The 20,015-nt window shown below is 40.0% G+C and overlaps 2 protein-coding genes across 4 annotated transcripts in view; one reads left to right on the top strand and one right to left on the bottom strand.

Moving 5' to 3' along the window:
- NHLRC2 (NHL repeat containing 2) overlaps nt 1-2,658 on the bottom strand; it is a 35,400-nt gene extending 32,742 nt beyond the window's left edge. The window contains exons 1-2 of one of the 2 annotated variants that reach the window (XM_062001171.1): nt 2,571-2,658; nt 163-315 (exon numbers count right to left, since the gene is read on the bottom strand). In XM_062001171.1, coding sequence (XP_061857155.1) covers nt 163-315; nt 2,571-2,601 — 184 coding nt within the window. In that variant the 5' untranslated portion in view covers nt 2,602-2,658. The other variant, XM_062001170.1, reaches the window with a different exon arrangement.
- Nucleotides 2,659-2,880: 222 nt separating this feature from the next.
- DCLRE1A (DNA cross-link repair 1A) lies at nt 2,881-19,690 on the top strand. 2 transcript variants are annotated; one of them, XM_062001245.1, is made up of 10 exons: nt 2,901-2,947; nt 3,348-4,017; nt 5,527-7,251; nt 9,110-9,243; nt 10,325-10,443; nt 12,113-12,256; nt 13,152-13,297; nt 14,399-14,553; nt 18,162-18,303; nt 18,928-19,690. In XM_062001245.1, exons 2-10 carry the CDS (start codon nt 3,600-3,602, stop codon nt 19,092-19,094), a joined length of 3,150 nt encoding a protein of 1,049 aa, XP_061857229.1. In that variant the 5' UTR covers nt 2,901-2,947; nt 3,348-3,599; the 3' UTR covers nt 19,095-19,690. The 2 variants fall into 2 exon arrangements, with proteins under 2 accessions (XP_061857228.1, XP_061857229.1); XM_062001244.1 differs by having other exon boundaries at nt 2,881-4,017.
- Nucleotides 19,691-20,015: the final 325 nt, after the last annotated feature.

Genomic DNA, 20,015 nt, shown 5'->3' with positions numbered 1-20,015 from the left:
ATACACAGTCACCTTTTTCAGGCTGCTTAAAAGATTACAAGACATTTTTAGGCAGTCCTGAAATCCTGCCAGCTGTTCAGTAACCAGCAACAAAGTGACTCAGCTACTCCGCTTGCAACACTGCCAGGAAATTCTATTCCAGACAAGCCAAAGCACTTTTACCTTTATCAGAGTACTGGTGCTCTAAGGCATGGAGATCAGGCAGCAGGTGCAAGCAATTGATGCAGCAGTAAGTAAAGAAATCCAACACCACAACTTTTCCACAAAGGTCTTTGTGAAGAGAAATAGGACCCTCAGTGTTTAACCATTGTAGATCTGGAATTGAGAGAACAATGATAGCCAGTTAAGGGGAGGGTAAGGAAAGCAGACACATTTAATTTGCACACCACCACACAATGTTCCTGGTGTACTTCACTTATAAAAGTTCAACGTCCCTTTCAACACATGCATAAAAGCAAACCAAGAGGCTTACATTCATCCAATACATCCTTATGTTCCACAATTCTCTATAATTAGTAAATGAAGTATTATTAACAAGATTTAATGTAATATTGAAAGTGTAGTATATGTATTTATATAGGTACCTTTTAATTGAAAGAATGTGCAAGCCTCAGAACAATTTCCACACATTTTAAAAGATAATCTACATTATTCAACCCCTAAAAATGTCATATGGGTAACAGTTATTTAAAACTCCCATAAATGTTAGTAACCCGTTAAACTCTTAATGATTTTTCCAATAGTTTTGTAAAGAGCTAATTTCAGAACTGAGAGATATAATTTTCCATTAATAGTTTTCATCTTGATTTTCCAAGTTTGAAACAACAGGTACAAATTAAACCTGTTGCAGAGGAAGAAATACAACCTTTTCAGATATACTTGGTAGGACTCCTCATCATTTACTTTCAACTACTTGATATAAGACATTAAACCATTCTTTTTTTACTGCTGATATTTCTCTAACCCCTCTAGAAACTGCTATCAAGACAAGAAATAAATATCCTAGAATATAGTCTGGCATTTTATGACTCAACATTTTTGAAAATAATGGGGAAAAAAGATAGGTGTGATACAATCCAAAGCTGAAGTAAAATCCTGAAAGCCTGTTTTTTTAAAAAAATGTATGCTGAGTAACGTAAAAATCATCAAAACTTCCACTCTGACAGTTTCAGTAAACTGAAAGAGTTCCTAAATACAGGCACACTCATTCATATTTGATGACAATAGGGAGACAAAAATTATCAAGTACATTTCTGCAAGATAAGAGCTTTACTCTTTACTTCTTAAGAGTAGGTTATTTATTTTAAGGGATTGTTTCCCTTTTCACTAGATGTTTCATTTAAAAAATAGTGGAAATGCAAAATGTTGGCTACCTATCTGAGCCCTTTTTAGAGGAGAAAATTAGAGGAGAAAATAAGCTCTGACAGAACACAGAAAGTGAGACGGATCCAAATTTAAACAGAAAAAGTGTTCACTTTGCTACACTGTTAACCAGTTAACAGTGTAAAAGTCAGAAATTTGTTAAAAGTCAGAATTCATTTCCATGACACACATATGATTTTGATCCTGAAGTTCACTTCCTGAAGTCTCTTGTAGTCAGATGTGAGCCCTTACTGTTGCAGAGAACCTAAGGTTAAAGGGACCCTGAGTAACATCTGCAAGATTTTACAAGACTTCAGTTTTGATTTCACACTTAGCATAAGAAGAGATACAGAAATGTGTAACACCTGAAACTGTATTATCAGGGACATGAAGACTCACAAGCATAGCTAAGTCACGGGAGAGAGCTGGGAAACGTATTTAGTGGCTGCAGTGAAACACCAAGGCAACTCGGGAGAAAGCTTACGAGAGTCGGTAAGGGTCTCACTGTGACCAGAGGAGAGAGAGACAGATATCAATATACTGTAAAGACTGGAAAGGCTTTATTTGTTATATGAAATAAAACATGAAGCTAGCAGAGACTTAGAAGAGAGGCTTTAAGGAACGCGGTTTTGCAACCAGTACCACAGGACCGCTTATAAAGTGGTTCTTTTTTCTTATGCTTCGTTCCTGATGGTTTCAAAAGTGATATTTTCCTGTACTAAAGGTCTCGGCTCCGGCCCTCGCCGGCAGCGGGACTTCAAGGCAAACTGCAGCGGGTGAGTGTGAGCGTTCCGCCACCGCCGCCGTGGTGGGCCCTGCAGTCGCCCACCCGGCAGCCCGGGACGCCGAACCGCGCTCCGCCGCGGGTCCCGGCCCGCTCGGGCCCCGCCACCCACCTCCGCCGAGCTCAGGCACCGTTAGGTCCCGCTCTCGGCTGTCCATCTTCTTTAAGTACTGGTAGACCAAGTTCTCCTTCTCCTGGGGAGTATCGGCGTCGAGCAGGGCATACTCCAGCTGTGTCTGGGCGGGCAGGAGCCCCGCCAGGCCCCCCGCCGCCATGGCGCCTCCTGGGCGAGCCCGCGGCCGGCTGTGTACCGGGCTGCTGCTTCACCGCCGCACATTCGGCACCTCCCGCAACGCGCCGCACGGAAACTGTGATTAAAAAACTCAACCCCAATAATAATAAAATCTAAGAACAAATACGCAACCACTCATCTGTCTTAAAGGGGCCGTCCTCATTCACTGGGGGTTTCACGCAGCTTTCATATTCACCGAAGCACATTCGTGAGGAGAATCCCCAGCGGCCGCTCCAGCTCAGCAGATTCAACACTCTCCCTGCCCAGTTACCTGTGTAATTCTAAGCAGGACAGATGTGAAAATCGAGAAGTCGCGGGACGAAGTCCAAACAAGCACTAATAATTTAACCGGCAGGGTTTTTTGGGGGGTGGTGTGGGGGATGCAATGAGAGAAGGGAGAAGTCGAGTGATTGTCGCGCTGACGAAACTGCGGAAGCAGATGCGCTGCCGCGGCGGCGAACGGCGGAGGAGATGCGCGCGCTGGAAGAGGCGCCCGCCCGCACCCCTCGGTAGCGGCGGGAACGGTCCGGGCAGGCGGCCGCGCTCGGTGCCTGTGGCGGGAGGCTCGGGGCGGGAGGCAGCTGCCTTCAGTGCCCGCGGCGGGGACGGTCCGGGCAGGCGGCCGCGCTCGGTGCCTGTGGCGGGGGGCTCGGGTCGGGAGGCAGCCGCCGTGCCCGCGGCGGGAGCCAAGCCCCGGTGACAGCCCGTGCCGTGTGCTGACTCCCGGCTGAGATCCCGGAGCTGAACTCTTCGTGGTTCGCTTTTAAGATCTTCCCGCTTTGGGGCAGTGAAGTGGCAGCAAGGGTGGCGGGGCTAGCTGGGCTTCACCTTCCGAGGCCCGGTTGGGTGCTTAGGAGAGGGATAGCTGAAGCAAATGGCTCACCCTGCAAATCTTTCTGCATCTTACAGCCTTTGTTTAACAGAATTAATTACAAGTATTCAGAGAGACGCACATTAAATTATTTTTAGGATAGTGTCCACCATGCTTCTGTCCCATCACGGACTGCTGTTTGGTTTGTGGCCCAGTGATGCTTTTTTAACATGGACATGGAGGGTTTTTCTTCAGATACCGTGGAAGAGAGAGACGAGAAAACTTACTAGTGGAAGGATAGATAGACTCTTGAACTGTTGCTTAAAAGGAAGAATATTTCATGTGTTACCATGTCTGAAGGTGCTTTATTGGAAGAGGACATTTGGGAGTACAAATCCATTAGGAAGCAAAAGCATCAGAGTAATTCAGAGAGCATCTCTGCAGCTGTGCAGAACATAAGTGATGGCAAGAGCAGGCCAAAAAGAAAAAGAAACAGAAATAAAAAGAAATCTGTAGAAAAAACTGACACTCTTCAGAAAAACGAGCAGAGCTCAAGGCCAAATCAGGATGTAGATCAGTGTCAAGATGACAATAGTGTGCACTCCCAGGAAAGTGTGAGTAGCCTGCCAGAACAGAGCTCACAACATGCAAAGCCCATTCATGATGGATACTGTCCTAGCTGCCAGATGCCTTTCTCTTTGCTATTGGTCCAGACACCGCGATGGCACGTTGCTGAATGTCTGGATGCTCCAGGACCTGTTGAAAAAGGTATGAATAGGAAAAAAGCTTTCAGAGAAAACTTAAAGGCCTCTCAATGTTGCTGTAAAGCTTGGTTTAGTTGGTGTGGTTGTTAGAATGCTATTACTGATTGTCAATATTATTTTAGCATGAGATTTTTGGTTCTTGGTGAAACACAAGAAAGTCTTGATGTGAAAATCTCAGAACTAACTTCAAAACTTTGTAAGGCAGTGATGAAGAGTCCTGATTGTTTGTCAAGCTCCAGTTTTAGTGGTTTATTAGGAAATTGAAGGTGCATATTTACCATTTTAAAATAATGGAACATCTTTCCACTACTAAGTCAGTGTTGGCAAAAAAAATCCTGCAGTTAAAAAGTTGCTACTTCTGGCACCCAGTTTCTTTTTCCTCAGGTATAAATTTTATTACCCTATATCCATGTTGCAGTGTGTCTTGTCCAGTTGTCTGTGGACAGTTGGAAGCTAAAATCAGTCTGTTATGCTAATTTACTTGAAGTATTAGCCCATGGTCCAGTAACATTCCTGAGAAATTTGATTCAGAATTATACATGAACATTCCTGTATCGTAAGACTACACAATTTTGGTTTTGTACAAAGGGAATAAAACTGACTTGTTACAATTGTTAATTTAATGGGGGAAAATACTGTGTCTGAAGAAATCCAGGTATCTAATTTATGTTAATAAACATCGTAGCTTTTGAAAGGCAGTATAGAGTCAGGAAAGTTGAGTAAAGGTTGATTTAGGTAACACAGTCACTTTCACTTTTATAGCTTTGTAACTTTCCTTGAAGTTTCTTCTTCACAACAAGGAAATGTGAGTCTTTTACTCTCGATTTTGGCAGTAGTTTTAATTTAAAGCAGATGTGTTGACACCTCATTTCCACCTCTTCTCCTTTAACTAACAGATGAAGAATCCTTCTGATTGATTTATGCATTCACCTTAAAAGGCTTACAAAAAAGACTGACCAAAAAGACTCGCCTAAAAGACTTATCAAAAAAGGCTTAGGAAACAGCATCAGATTTTTTGCTGGTATCTCAATCCCAAGTGGTTTTTTTTTCACACAGCTTTGTTTGTTTGGTTGGTTTTTAATGTGTATCCCAGCAGATGGTTTGATATGGAATTTCAGGTTGATACAGAACTGAGATTTGATTCATTTGCAAACATATCAACTGACCTTTTCTGGTGCTACTGCTCTGAGCTCATTGCTTGCATGTCAGAATTCTAAAGTAGAAGCCCTGTGATTACATTAGCACAGCATTGAAACAGGTTAAATCCTCACGTTGTTAGAGGGCTGTATTAATTCAAGCATGGTGCTGTTTTAGGTTGGAAGCTGGTCTTTCTAGCCAGGTCAGGGCAGATGCTCTTGGTGGGTTGAAAATTAGTTCTCACTCATCCCTTCTGTCCTCAAAATCGCTGCATTTATAAGAAAAAGCTTTAAAGTGGTATGATTTCTGTTTTAATAATAATGCCAACTATTTGCAAAGATATTAACGTTACTTCTCTGTTTAACTCTTTTCATAGAGTGTCCTGATGGTTTACTGTGCACTTCCACCATTCCATCTCACTACAAGCGTTACAGCCATTTTCTGCTTGCAGCAAGCAGGGCAGGAGAGTACCTTGTAAACTCTTCAGTGAATGGTTTGGAGGGGAAGGTGACATGTTCTACCATTGCAAATCCCAGCTATTCCCCAACTCGTGTAGAGAAAACCTCACAGGATGAAAAATCATCTGATAATGTAAAAAATGTCCTGAATGCCAACTATACATTGATGGTACAGAGTTCACCGCAAGTGAAGGCTCTAAATAAAATCAGTGAAAGTACTTCCTCTTTTGCAGATGTTCAAAAGCCTCAAGATACAGTTCAGCTCACACAGACTACAGGTAACGGTTGTGAATTTGAATTTTATGACGTAGCATCGTCTCAAGAAAGTGAAACAGGAGATCTGTGTAGTCAGAAAGATACAAGTCAGCCAAGTCTACTACAGTCAAAAGTAGACTTCAGTGACTGTGAAATTTCTTATTCTCCACTTAGCACTTTTGAGGAAAGTGAAGAGGAAACTGAGGAAGAGAAGAAAGTAAAAATATCACAAAATAAATTATCCAAAGTCCAGAACTTCGAAGATGAAGAAGCTGATTCAGTGGTGTTTAAGACATTTGATGGACTTTTCTTACAGCAGAAGCCTCAGTATGAAGATACCAAAAAGCAAAATTTCATAGTTAAACCCTCCCACAGTGAGGAAGTAAAATTGAACCAACTAGGTCATGGTGTAAAAACTGTTCCTCAGAGTCACATGAACAGGCAGTTCTGTAACGCAACATGTGGAGATGATCAGCATCAGCAAGATGGATCCTCTTTTAATAGCAAGAAGGTTGAAGAGCCAGCATTGTTTTCCTCTGTGGCTAAAGCAGGTAACACAATATCAGAAGATACTGGTGCTTGTGCTTTGGATTCTGCATACGTGAGTTGTACCGAGACCTCATTGCTACTAGTCAGAGAAGAGGCTGGGTCTCTTCTGACACAGAAAAATAACGTTTTGAAGGACCCAATTAGCATTTTAACTAATACGGATAACATGACTGCCAATGCAATTGAAAAAACAGCTCACCAGGGGAGTTTGCAGTCAGTAGGGGAGAAAGAAGGGAGTTTTAATACAGCTGCTGTGTGCTTTCCCAGCCCAATCTCTAAAACAGTACCATCTCTTTCTTTAGCAAGTATGAGTGCCAAATCCAGTTCTGCCAAAGAACTCAAACAGATGGACATTGGTGTTTTCTTTGGGCTAAAACCCAAAGTAAAAGAGGAAAGCAAAGGAGAGACAGGTTTGAGTGAGGGAAAGCAGATACCAAGTTCAGTAACTGCCGATGGAAAGAGGCCCAGACAGCAAAAAAAGAAAGCTGAAGGTTGTGTGGAAGATGTAGAGGGAAAACAGATATCAGGTTCAGTAACTCCCAATGGAAAGAGGCCCAGGCAGCAAAAAAGGAAAGCCGAAGGCTCTGTGGAAGATATAGAGGGCAAAGAGACACCAGGTTCAGTAACTCCCAAAGGAAAGAAGCCCACGCCACAAAAAAGGAAAGCTGAAGAGTCTGTGGAAGATGTAGAAGCAGTTGCAGAAAGTTCAAGTAAAAATGGAGCCTTTGCAGATGTAAGTTCCAGTGGCCAACACAGGTGGAGAAAAAAATTTAAAGAATTGTCTACTCCAGGAGAAGGAACAAGAAAAAAACACTGCCCTTTCTACAAGAAAATACCAGGTGAGAGGTAACTGCTGCTCTTTTGTAGAAATGAAATAATTTTGGCCTGAATTTAGGCTTCAGTATTGTTCACTTTTCCTAACCATTTAGATTGTAGCTCATAGGGGCTTTTCGTCCCTCCCGGTTGATAAAATCTTGTGTAGGTACAGATCTCCAAAAGAAGATGACTGCAGAACCAGATTCAGCAGTGGCTGAAAACAGTTAATGAAATAGTTATCTCAGGAAAATAATTTCAAGGACTGAATGTTTTTGATGGAGCAGAAAACATAAGTATTGAAAGGTGATTCTACTTTCTCAAATGATTTTGAATATATCCCTTGTTAATGTTCGCTCCTAATTGCTCAGTTTAACCTTTTACATCACTTCAGTTGTGCCTGAAAACAATGCTGTCAATAGCAATTATTTCCTTACACTAAGTTAAAAGAATTAAGTTTAAGTTTGCATTTGAAATTCAGTAGTATTAGAAGTAGGATTTACTACAACCATGAAAACAAAGAAATGAAAACCAAGCAGAAGAGTTTAGTTAAGGAAACAAGAATTTATCAGAATCTCCTCAAGCAGTTACTTAAATTACAGGGTGATGGATCAGCAGCTTAAAAAGCTTCTAGTCTTCAGTTCTGTTTATCAATAAAGGACTGTCTTAGCCTTAGGGAGACATTTGAGGAAGCCAAATAGAAGTGTATTAGTGATCCTAAGTGCCAAGCTGCCTCTTGAAGACTGAACTGTAAGTCTTTGTGGGGCTACACTGGTATCACGAGTTCCATGGATGGGCTTAGAGATTTTTCCATATATAATAAGTTTGAAGAGCAGACTCCTGTGCCTACAATGCCATTTTTTATTATTGTCTAGATCAATTTTGTTCTGAATTTTGATACTATATTTGAAGTGTATTTGACTCTTATTTTCTATGTTGCTAATGGGAACGTATTTATCCCCGCGGTCTAGTATAATTCATCCTCCTGAAGTTTTGAGTCTGGTACCTCTCAAACACTTAGGGTTTGTGATTTCTAATTAGCAGACTGCTGTGGGTTTTTTTGTTTTTTTGGAGTTGCAAATGAAGTTCTACCCTCAAGTAAGCAGAAGAATTTCTAGTTCTAGAACATCTGGGACATTTGTGTAAGGTAAAATGAAAAACACTTGAGTGCCACCAGGTGAGTTAGTTCTAATAGTTCTGTTTGGTGGTTTTAAGAAAGTATAAACCCATGTGAAAGGACCATTTGTCAGTATGTTTGGATTTCTTAAAAAGTGACATTTGCAGAGAAAAGAGATATTTTCTGTGCAGTGGTCTTTATGTAAACTGCACCTCACTGAAAGCATACAGTGGCAAATCAGTCACATTTCATCTCAGCAAGTATATTCAAAGACCCCAGATTGCTTGTTTAATAATTGCATGGTAGCATGCTTTGAGAGGAATATTAAATGGAGAGTAATTGAAAAATTGCAGTTTGACCACAGAATGTGTTGTTTATTTTGTGGTAAGACCCTGGTGTTAGATTTTAATCAGTGTGAACTTTCAAAAAATACCAGGTGAATGCAAATAAATGTGTTTTATTTGCTTAACCAGTTGCCAGTTGTGTAGGATGGCAGCTGAATGTCAGATATTTGGGAGGCTTGTGAAAATATTTGTGTGTGGACACTTCATTACATTTTTATTGTAATAAGTGAAAATATTTGTTGTGCCTTTTCTCACACACAAACCATGCTCATCTTTAAGTGGCTCCTTCAACCATATGGCCTGTAACTGTATTCCCTTTTAATATGAAAGAAAGATAAATGAACAAAAGGAAGATTTTATTAGAAACTAGTTCTGAACTATGCATGTTTACTGACTGGCTTCTCTTTTTTTTTTTTTCTGTAGGAACTGGTTTCACAGTAGATGCCTTCCAGTATGGAGAAATTGAAGGCTGCACAGCTTATTTCCTTACTCATTTTCATTCTGATCACTATTGTGGGCTAACTAAAAACTCCATGTTTCCAATCTACTGTAATAAGGTAAGGTTTTCCAAGATGCTAGATATTATAAAATGCAACTGTAGTCACTTTAATACTGATGAAAGTGAATAGAATCTCAGAGGTTTCACTGTTGGGTCAGTTAGATGCAGTGGATACGTACAGGGGGATCGGGGTTTCCTTTGTAAGAAATTCTTTCCTGATTTGTCCGATGAAGATAAGTGAAACTTTGCTGCCTAGATACTATGAATAAGAAAAGGTTTAAAAAGATCTCTAGAGGTCATGTGGTCTAGTCTCCTGTGCAGGCAGGTCGAACTTCAACATTAGGTCAGACTGCAGGGAGCATTTGTGGGTCAAATGTTGAAAACAGGCCAGATTTCACTGTCCTCTTGCAGCCTGTTGCAGTGCTTACCCAATCTGAAGTGTTTTCCTCATGTACAGTTGAAATGTGAGACTGTAGCTTCTTATTTTTGTGTGCCTCATTGAGGAGAATTTGGAAGTCTGAAAATAGGTTCCACTTGAGCCATCTCTTCTTCACGTTAAGTAAATGGAAGGATTTTTTTAGCCTGGTCTTGAGTGTCCTGTGCTTCACACTGTTAAATGGCTAAGACTACCATTAGCTATCCTCTACTCATAAGGTGGTAGGGCACTTTGCCTAATTAACCCATCCAGAACCTGCATCAAAAGTGTTTGTAATTTACTTTGGAAGTCACCTGGAGGGCTTGTGTCCCTTTGTTGCCCTTCCAGTAGGTGTTGAGGTGACTGCAGTCCTCCATGATAAGATCCTGGGCCCATGACCTAGAAGTTTCTTCAGTTGTTTAAAGGCTTTGCTTACTTCTTCTTGACTTGGCAGTCTGTGATAGATACTATTCCAGCTTGTTGGCCTCCTCTCTGATTCCAATCCATAACCTGCCAGTCTTTTCAAAGTTGGCTTTTTTAAGACAGCTTTTTTTCACTTTGCTTTTTGAGAGGCGAAAAGCTACCGAAAGACTTGATTATACCCAGGATCTTGTAGTTTCTCATAGCTTCTCTCTAAGCCAGACAGTCTGGCTTATTCTAAAATAAACAAAGGCTTTTTTTAGATTTTGTTCCTATTCCATATTAAATCCTTTCCCTGTTACAGGTGACTGGCAATCTGGTGAAGAGCAAACTTCGAGTCAAAGAGCAGTACGTCCACGTGCTGCCGATGGACACAGAGTGTATAGTGAACGGGATCAAAGTGTTGTTGCTTGATGCTAATCAGTATGTATCATTGCATTTGCTGTGGAATATTGTGTGTATAAAACACCAAAGACAAATAGCTCTACAGAAACAGTCTGTTTTCAGGATTTTGAGGTTTCAGCGGATCTGAAAATAAGGGTCAAAATACTTGATACCTCAGTTGGCTTAGTAACACGCATATTCACTTCAGAAGTGAATTAGGCATGTTGGAGCCTAGATTTCTTGCAAGTAGCTAGCTTTTGAGATGAGTGAGTTATGTCTGAAAATGAAACTTAGACTTTTTTGATAATTTCAGTTTGTTTGCTTGTAATGAGTCCATAGGGTTAACCACGCAAAGCGCTGTGGTTTCTAAGCTTGTTGAGAGGCTGAATGATTTTTCTAGTGGTCTGGACACATTAGGTTGTGGTATCTGGTTGGAAATATTCTACATTTGATTATCAGATATATTAGGTTCCTGTAGCGTCAGCTGAAGCTAGTGAAATCTTCAGCTAAAGAAAAATGTAGCACTTTGGATCCTGGAAGAGATAAAACCTAACCAACATTTTGAAAACTGAACTTTAAAGAAAAGTCTGTTGAAATGTGTAACAAGATTTCTATTGGATTTGGTGATAGAGGGTGAGGTGTTTCTCCAGTGTTGCAGTGGCACTGTGTAGTAATGCTGCAATTAAAGTTGAGTAGCACCTGACTTCCAGCTCTGTGCTCTCACTGTTCTGCCTCTTGGTACCTTATTTGGCTATGAGCTAGAAAAAAAGTCCTTTTCCCTGAAGTATATATTGAAATGCAGCACTGTGTCACAGCTGGTTTGAATATTACTTATCTTAGGTTTTGTTTATAGTTGGAGAGATAAGATTCCATGAAGTCCTTCGAGAACCCTTTCTGGGAATAAAAGAAGCCTTGTCTCTTATGTAATCTGGATAATTCTCATTTTTCCTGTTTGTCTCTCTCATCCTCTGCTTCAGTTTAAAAGGCATATAAACCTTAGATAAAAAGTTCAACCTTTAGGAGAGTTCACCAATTCTGTCATTCTAGCTCTGAGTCATGCCAGTTTTTTTCCTTTTTTTGAGGTTTCATTTACCCTTTACAGATGATTCATGTCCAAAATAGTTCCACTCTGGTTTTCTAGTCTGAGCACTTGCCCTTGTGGCAGCGTTGGCGAGGAACCGCAGAAGGCGCAATGGACTCACTGTGGCCAATAAGAGAATTGTATTTATAACCAGGGAATTGTGGATGGAGGATAATGTGTAAAATCTGCAAATAGAATTTAAAAGGAAATGCTTCAGTAAGTCCTGCAGGAATGAAGATGCCTCTGCAATAATACAATTCTGCTTCTTCCGAATAAGGATGCTGCTTCTCTTTGATTTGCTGTTTCTCTTTAAATCAAGTAATAGAACCTCAGAGACTGCAACTGAGGCAGCATCTTTGTCATACATAGAAGAGGGCAGAGCATCCCAAAACGGCAGTTAATGCTTGATAACTGTTGGTGTGGTTTTTTTTCTTCCCCCCATTGCAGTGGAGATCTTAAGTCTAGCTTGTTGTCAGCCGTAAGGTCAGCTTCAGAGCTCCTTCAGATAAATAAGGCTGCATAGTAGATGTGATTGAAAATGCTGTTCTACACACCTTCCTGCTGCTGATCAGGCAGTTTTCTCAGTATAGAGAGCTTACATAATTTGTATGGCATTGTTTGTTTCAGTTGCCCAGGTGCATCAATGATCCTTTTCTGGCTGCCGAGCGGAACTGTTATCCTGCACACAGGAGACTTCAGGGCAGATCCTTCTATGGAGCGCTACCCTGCTTTGGTTGGTCAACAAGTCCATACCCTTTACCTTGATACCACGTAAGTTGTGTTCAGATTTTCTTTATTTTTTTCAATATAACCCTCTTGTCAGTTTAGTAGGACTTCATCTGGACTGAACAAATGTGACCTTACTGTTTTACCACTTGTTAGCTCTGTTCAGCTATTTATTGCAAGTCCATCTATGTCGAGCTTGTTCGTCTGTTACGCTGTTACATGAGAGAATAAAAGTGAGGGGTGGAAAAGATGCTGAAGTATTTGCTGAGGTGGCCACATTATTTGTAAGTGGTATTAACTTCTGAATGTCCAAATTCATACACGGAGTGTTCAGCCCTAAAACAAGGAGATTCATGGAACACTGAGTTTATGTGGACTCAACTCTGTTATGAAAAAGAGTAGGGAGGGAATTCAAAGAGTCAAAGAATGCCAGAGAGTTAAATCAGTTGTCTGGGTTTTCATCAGACTTTTCTCATGACTCCTGTATAGAAGATTGTTTTTCTGTATATGATGACTAATGCCCAGCTGCAGCCTTTTATTTCTGTTCCATATGTTTCTGTGAATGAGTAATGCCTTATGTTATGGTTTGTGTGCATGATAAAAAATAGACATAAGGATGTAATTAGCATGTGATGCAAATACCTAGCTTGAAAGAGCACTTGGGTATTTATAGAGAAAAAACTGCAGAACTGAGTGTCAGATAAGTAAATGGTTGTAGAGAAAAGACTGATCTACTTGATGTAAATTTTATTGCAACCATTTAATCTGAGCACCTCAGTTTCTAATAAGTAGTCTGGAAGTAGACTGAAATTACATGGAAGGATAACATCTTTTTCATTACTTTGTTGTGGCATGTGTGCACTTTTGAGAGCCTTCTTGGTAAATTCAGCTGGTTTTTGTCTTGTATAACAAAGTGGTGTATCTTGTTTCTGTGCCCCAGTTACTGTAGTCCTGAATACACTTTTCCTTCTCAACAAGAGGTTATCCAGTTTGCTGTCAACACTGCCTTTGAGACAGTGACTTTAAACCCACGTACTCTAGTTGTCTGTGGCACCTATTCCATCGGAAAAGAGAAAGTATTTTTAGGTATGTAAAAGAAGTGGACTGGATCAAATAACTAACTAACTAACTAAGCCTGTGTTAAAAAAATTCTCTTTTTCTTAAAGGTATAAAGAGTCTCTTAGCCTCAATGGTCTGATATTGTGTAAAGAAACGAAATATACTTAATAATCCTACTGATGGTTTTTTAGTGTTCTAATCAATGTTTTAACTTTCTGAAAGAAATATTTTTCTGCCATTTTTACATCCTCCCTCAAATATACAGAAGGACAGTTTGGGTGCTAAATGAATTAACCTCTTTGATTGTGGTCAGATATTTTCTATTGGCAATTTAAAAAGGAAAAAAAAACCCCACATATGAAGTTTTTATGATGTTTTGGTTGTTAGTTATTTCATGTTGTCCAGAAACAGGAAAGGACTATTATTATTCCTAAACTTCCTATTTTGCTAACAGTTTTTCCTTCCAGGTTTATATTATTTATTTTCCTAAATATTTACAGTAATCAGTTTTAACAAAATGATTTTTAACAAAGCATTCCCCAAAACAAAACGCATCTCTTCTGACTTAATGAAAATGTTGTGTGCTGTGCTTCACTCAGTTACAGCATTGGGAACCAACATGTACACTCTGCCCAAATATACACATTGCCCGAATGTACACTCTGGAGCAGGCAGCTGTGTACCTTTTGTGCTTTTGAGTATATTTAATGTCATCAATACAAGAGTTGCTTTTACTGAAATTTCGTCTGTCTCTAATGTGGGCTGTTTGTTGCATGTTCCAAAAACTCCGTGATTCTAACATCTTGGAAATAAATACCAGTTTGATTCAGTAACATTCTACCAAAAGTATATGGCTTAGAATTTCTCAAAGTACTTCTATTCTCCTTCTCTTTCCCATTGTCATACAACTTCAGCTGCTAAAATGCAGGAGACAGAGTTTTTTAACAGCCATTAGAGATTTCTGTGCTTGATGTTAGAATACAAAACACTGTATCCTTTTGAATATTAATTTTGTTTTTCAGTAGTAAAAATGATCCAATGCAATAATTGGGAATATCTCCAAAACAAGGTAAAAAAATGACTTTTTCTATTTTTCTTCATCTGATTTCTTCCCAATCAATCCTAAAGCAATTGCTGAAGTTCTGGGCTCAAAAGCAAGCATGTCCCGTGATAAGTACAAAACTCTGCAGTGCCTGGAGTCTGCAGCTGTTAATTCCCTCATCAGTATGGACTGGCATGGTAGTTTGCTTCACATTCTTCCTATGATGCAAATTAATTTTAAGGTAAGATCAGAAAGTATATGCTGTTGATTAACCTGCTGGCTAATCTTCCTCTTGACTCCTCCTAACTGGCGGTGTGTTCGGTGCTGTTTAACAACTCTTGTCAGATCACATTTATTTAGTGAAGTTTTGACAGGTCACAATGCATTGGAAATGAAATGCAATTAAACAGCCATATCTGTCTCCAAACATGATGCACAGACAGTGTAATTTCACTTCAGTGCAGTGCTTCTACAAGGTAACACGAGGTTTGTTCAAAGGCTTGTTCTTTGCGGGCCTTTTTGAAGTAGATTTATGTAATGACTGCAGGGTCTGTCCTATTAGCAATTAATATACTGTGACATGGAGTCCCTGGTTTCCAGCCTGTCTTGTACCCAGTACAATGGAGGAAAAGGCTTAAAGAATTTTCTGCCTGTGAGCCTCTCTGTTTTGAGGCAGCCCTTGAACATGGCCAACTTAGAGCCTGGTGTTTGATGAAAACGGCAATAGGATTCTCCGTGTTCCTCTCAGTTCAATTTCCATGTATTTATAATCACATTTTCATCTTTTGAAAGAATATTCTCTCCTTCTGTGCTGAAGACTTACAGGGGGATATGGATACTTGAAAGTCAATAAACATATAATAAATAAACAAATACACAGGGAATAAATTGCAGGACACCTCATCTGTTGACATACTTCAGTTTTTCCACGCACAGTCTTCTCTAATATTTGTAGCAAAGCCAGCACAACAGTTTATTTTAAGACATTGTTTCGTCTGTGTTGATTTCAAATGCACATTTCAGACAAGATTTGAGATACTGGTTTTTTTGTTGTTGAGAGTTTTTATGGGAATTTCTAAGTTGGGAAAAGTGAGCAACTCCTGAGGGGAAAGAAAGTTTTTCTAAAGACTACAGACTACAGAATGGGGTGAAGGCAAAACAGTGGGCTCTAGACTAAAGTTAGCCTGGAAGAAAGAGAAAAACAGTGGTCACTTACGTCTTGCTGATTTGGATTAATTTTCCTGCTTTGCTTCAGGCCTGCTGTGCCATCTCAAGCAAATCCTTCAGAGCAAGATGGTATTTAACTGCAGGACCAATCAAGGTCAGAGTTGACCTAAAAAGGAAAAAAAGGCGATATGATTTGGATGGGAGCTGCAGGAGTTGGAACTTAATATCTTAATGTTTTAACTTTGTTCTATGATATTTTCCATGGTGGAGCAGAAAATGAGTAATGGAAATCTGTATAGATTTCTTTTGAATGTGTTGTGTTGTCCTAAAAAGTAGTGTATTTTAGTTTCTTACATGGATTTTTGGGGTGTTATGTGATTCTGCTCTTGTGTGTCCCAGTGCCTATGGGGTACTTGCATAGTTGGACTTTTTCAAGCAGAGTGTGATTATGTCACAAGGATGTGTAGACAGCTTCACTTCTCAGGCAGTTGTATCATCTGTAGGGTCTCATCTCTGAGAACAGGAGGTTCTAGACAAATCTACAGCATGCCAGAAGTGATACCTGGGCCCTAGAAAAAGCCAGGAAAATGAAAGGCACAGTGATGTAGTTGAACAAGAATCCTGGTGTAACAGCCATGGCCTTAGAGCCATGTTCTGGATAACATGGACATAAATGTAAAGATTTAAAGAAAACAATCCTAGAGATAAGGTACTTTACTGTGATACTTTACTCCATTAAAATACAGGGATTGCTGTTCGTACTGATGAGTAGCTGTTCTTGAATAAGCCAAATGAGTTTAAGTGGTGTTAGGGCCAATTGTAGATGAACTATTTAATCATGCTGGAGTCTTCTCCTACCTTATGGAGTCTGTTGACGTGTACTGCAGGCTTCAGCAACGCTGTAGATAACAGGCTGTCAGCAGTGACTGAAGGAGGTCAATACAACAGTGTCATATATTTTCCATTTTAAATGGGTGAAGGTCTAGAACAGTGTTGACTAAAGCAGTAAAAGAAGAAAGTGGAATGTGTATTTAAAGTGGACTTGTTAAGAACAAGCACTGGAGTAATTTGTTTTGTGGAAAGAGGCCATCTTTTCTAAAATGCATGCATGCTTTTTTGCAGCAAACAATTTTTTGTTAGCAGTCAAACATGGAAGCTTCTGCCACTTGAATGTGCAGGGGAAGATTTCCAGAGGACTGAGGCCGTCAGGTCTGGGCACCTCTATCATGTTGCTTAGCTCAGTAATGTCTTGTGCTAGCATTGAGGTGAGATTTTTCAGAAGTGCCTGTGATTGAAATGCACAAATCATCCTTTATGAGACTGAAAGTGCATCCTGAACATAAATGTTTCGTGCTTGGTTTGTAACACAATTTGAAAGCACATTAGCATTGGTTAGTATAATAATCATTGTATTTGAAGTACTGGATTTAGATTGCATTAGAGCAAACATGTGAAGTATTAGCCTAACCTATGTTAATCTTCCCAAAATAAAGTGTGAAGGAGAAATAGACTGCTACAATTGTATCTTTAATCTAGTGAGGACTGAGCATTTGCAGTGTATTAAGAGTCATGGCAGCTAGCCAGAGTTCCTGCTGCTGAATGAAATGTGTGTTGCAGGGTTTGTTTTGTTGTTCTTCTATGTGTCTGGTTCAATGGATTCTGTGTGTTGCCAGTGGACATTGTACTGAAGGTGCTATTAAATGGGGCAGTGTCACAGACAGCTTTCTGCTTCCCTGCTCAATGATTTTTCAAGTGTCTGACAGGTTGGGTACTGTTCTGTTGCAGCATCTACCCCCCTCTCCCCACCTTTTTTTAATCAGTCTGTGTTTTGTATTCCTCTTCCTGCCACTGATATGAAAGTTTATGATTTTGAGTTCTGTATTCTTTTAGAGCTTTCAAATGGAGACTGTGCTTTTCAGATTTTATACAGGACACATGAAACTAATTTTCTGGTTTTGGTTTGGAATAACACTGACTTCACTTGCTCCAGGAATAAGACTGCACATTCCTTATACTTCCCCCTCATCCTTCTCCTGATCCTAGCTTAAACAATATTGAAGGCTAACTTAGCCAACTTAGAAAGTTTTTCAAGTGATTTTTTTTTGAGTGATGAGATGAGAGGTGGTTTCCTTCCTATCATGAATGGAGATGTGCTAAAACATATGGTTTAGTGCTCAGAGCAATACTCAACTCATGCACTGGCTTGCTGCGATTTTATGGGTAGCTTACTTAATCAACTCTGAGCCCTTCTGGGCATAAGCAGATGTCAGGATCTCAGTGGCACTTTAAATCAACCAGATGATTTTGCACTGAAGCAGGCTTTCACCATCTTTTACCACCACTCAGCTGCAAGAGTGCTGACCTGCAGCTGAGAGGAGGAAAAGAATGACTTGGAGAGCAAGATGTATCAGATGTGATTTATGCCTTAGGTGTTCTGAACTGGAACATGTAGCTGTTTGTATGTGCTTATTCAGATGAAGCAATTGAGATCCTGAGGCATGAGGTGCTCTGCAGTGTAGATATTTATCACAAATCATTTCCAGGCAGGTGGTATTTTAAAACGGTTAGTATCAAAACATGAAAAGAAAATTTACTCTGAAATGTCTCCATCATGACATGTCCAACCTTCAGACTAAGGAGCTATGTAATGGGATTAAGTATATGCTGTATTTTTGTTCACAGGGCTTGCAAGAGCATCTGAATAAGTTTTCTGACAATTTCGATCAAGTTCTGGCTTTCAGACCTACTGGGTGGACCTACTCTGATTCATGCCTTTCTCTGGTGGATATCAAACCTCAGACAAGAGGAAAGATCACCATATATGGTATGAGTGGTAAAGATTTGGTGCATTTAAGTAGATGCTTTTCATGGTTTTATTCTGGAAACTCCTACTGTTCTTTGTAATCAATACTTTTCCTGATAACTCATTGAGAAACTGAACAGATGGTCTCTTCAGCAGAGATCTGTGAACTGAGGGATCAAGAGCACTGTAAATGCAGATTTTTACATCCATTTTGCTCCTGTACTCCTTATGCAAATCAAGCCTTATATCTGATATAGGACCAGACTTCAGGGGTGAAGTCTTGGCCTGATGCTGGTGGTGGTGCAGTTCTAGAGATAAGATTTCATTCCATACCTTCCTCATTTGTGAGAGGCTGTAGGTCTTCCTTTTCCTCTCAGTTCTTATCAGTGAGTGCAGTTGAATCTCTTAACGTTCATTTAACTAAATGCTTGGTGTTGCTCACACTCCACTGATGAATCACTTGGTAACTTAACACAAGGTATGTTTTCCAGAAGGAAAATCTGAGGTTTTCTTTTACCTTACCTATAAACTATAGATCTCAAATATGAATTTAAAAAAAAAGTCTGAAGTATTTCTTAGCTGGAAGGCTTGCAAAAATATTTTGGCAGGAAGCTAAGCAGACTGACAGATCTTGTTTCTTTTCAGGGATTCCTTACAGTGAACACAGCAGTTACCTGGAAATGAAGCGTTTTGTTCAGTGGCTGAAGCCACAGAAAATCATCCCCACTGTAAACGTTGGGGACTGGAGAGCCAGAAGCTTGATGGAGCAGCATTTTAGAGACTGGATGATTGAGAGCAGCATGCATAAATAAATATAGGGATGAATATGCACTTCAAAGGAGGTTGGCTGGAGTGGGAATGATGAGTTCCTGTGAGTTTTTCTTTATCTCCTTTTCCCATGGACCTCTCTTTAGGGAGAACTGAGCTGCTGTTCTCCCGGGAAAGCTGAGTTTGGAGGAAAAAAAAAAGCACTTTGTTTCCTTATGTACCTACTGCTTGTATTGCCCATAACTTAATATCTTTTTTGTTATACATATTTTTATTATTGGTTATTTTTACCTTGCTCCTTTTCCTCTTTCTTAACTTCCCTCAGATTGTGGAGATGCCCAGGTGTGTAATGCTGGGGAAGAAAAACCACCTCGGGTTAATAATGTCTGAAAAGAAGTTATTGTACTAAATGAGATGATATTAAATGTATGTCACATGGTGTCAACTTCAGAGAAGCTTGCTTAGTGAGGGAGAACTGGCTGTTGTCATTTAAATGTGGTAAATACATTTTACCTTGTGAGAGAGGATTGGCTGGGGCCCTTGCAGCATTCTGTACTTCAGGGAAGGATTTTTATAAAGCTTTGCTACCTACACTCTGCTCAAGGTTTTCTGATCTTTTTATTATTGTTTCTTAAAAATAAAGGACCTACATGAAGCCTGTGTGTTCTGAGTAAAATGCATTTCTTTCCAGTACTGTAGCTGCTAATCTGAGAAACCAGTGGTAACAAACCTGTACAGTGAATCATCTGTGTATTGCTCCTGAGATTGCTCCTGCATGTCCTGGTAGTGCAAACTCTCTGTCCTAGTACATGCCCAGCAGCAGTTCCTCTCCATGCAGTCCCCTGTGTTGCCTCTGGGTTTGCAGGGTTGTGCATACAGGTTTGTTACTTGAATTCTGGAAAAATCAGAAAGGCAAATGTTGGTACTGGCAGCAGAAAGATGAGTTTCACTTTGCATTTTTCCCC

The sequence above is a fragment of the Colius striatus genome, chromosome 8 (assembly GCF_028858725.1).
Source record: "Colius striatus isolate bColStr4 chromosome 8, bColStr4.1.hap1, whole genome shotgun sequence".
In the NCBI taxonomy this organism is placed as follows: Eukaryota; Metazoa; Chordata; class Aves; order Coliiformes; family Coliidae; genus Colius; species Colius striatus.
This window is presented reverse-complemented; position numbering and strand designations above follow the sequence as displayed.

Excerpts from the sequence above, each read along its gene's own strand:
- DCLRE1A (XM_062001244.1), top strand. The coding sequence starts at position 3,600 with ATGTCTGAAGGTGCTTTATTGGAAGAGGACATTTGGGAGTACAAATCC. Across the intron at positions 9,244-10,324 it reads TTCCAATCTACTGTAATAAG|GTGACTGGCAATCTGGTGAA; the intron begins GTAAGGTTTTCC and ends TCCCTGTTACAG. Across the intron at positions 18,304-18,927 it reads AGGAAAGATCACCATATATG|GGATTCCTTACAGTGAACAC; the intron begins GTATGAGTGGTA and ends GTTTCTTTTCAG.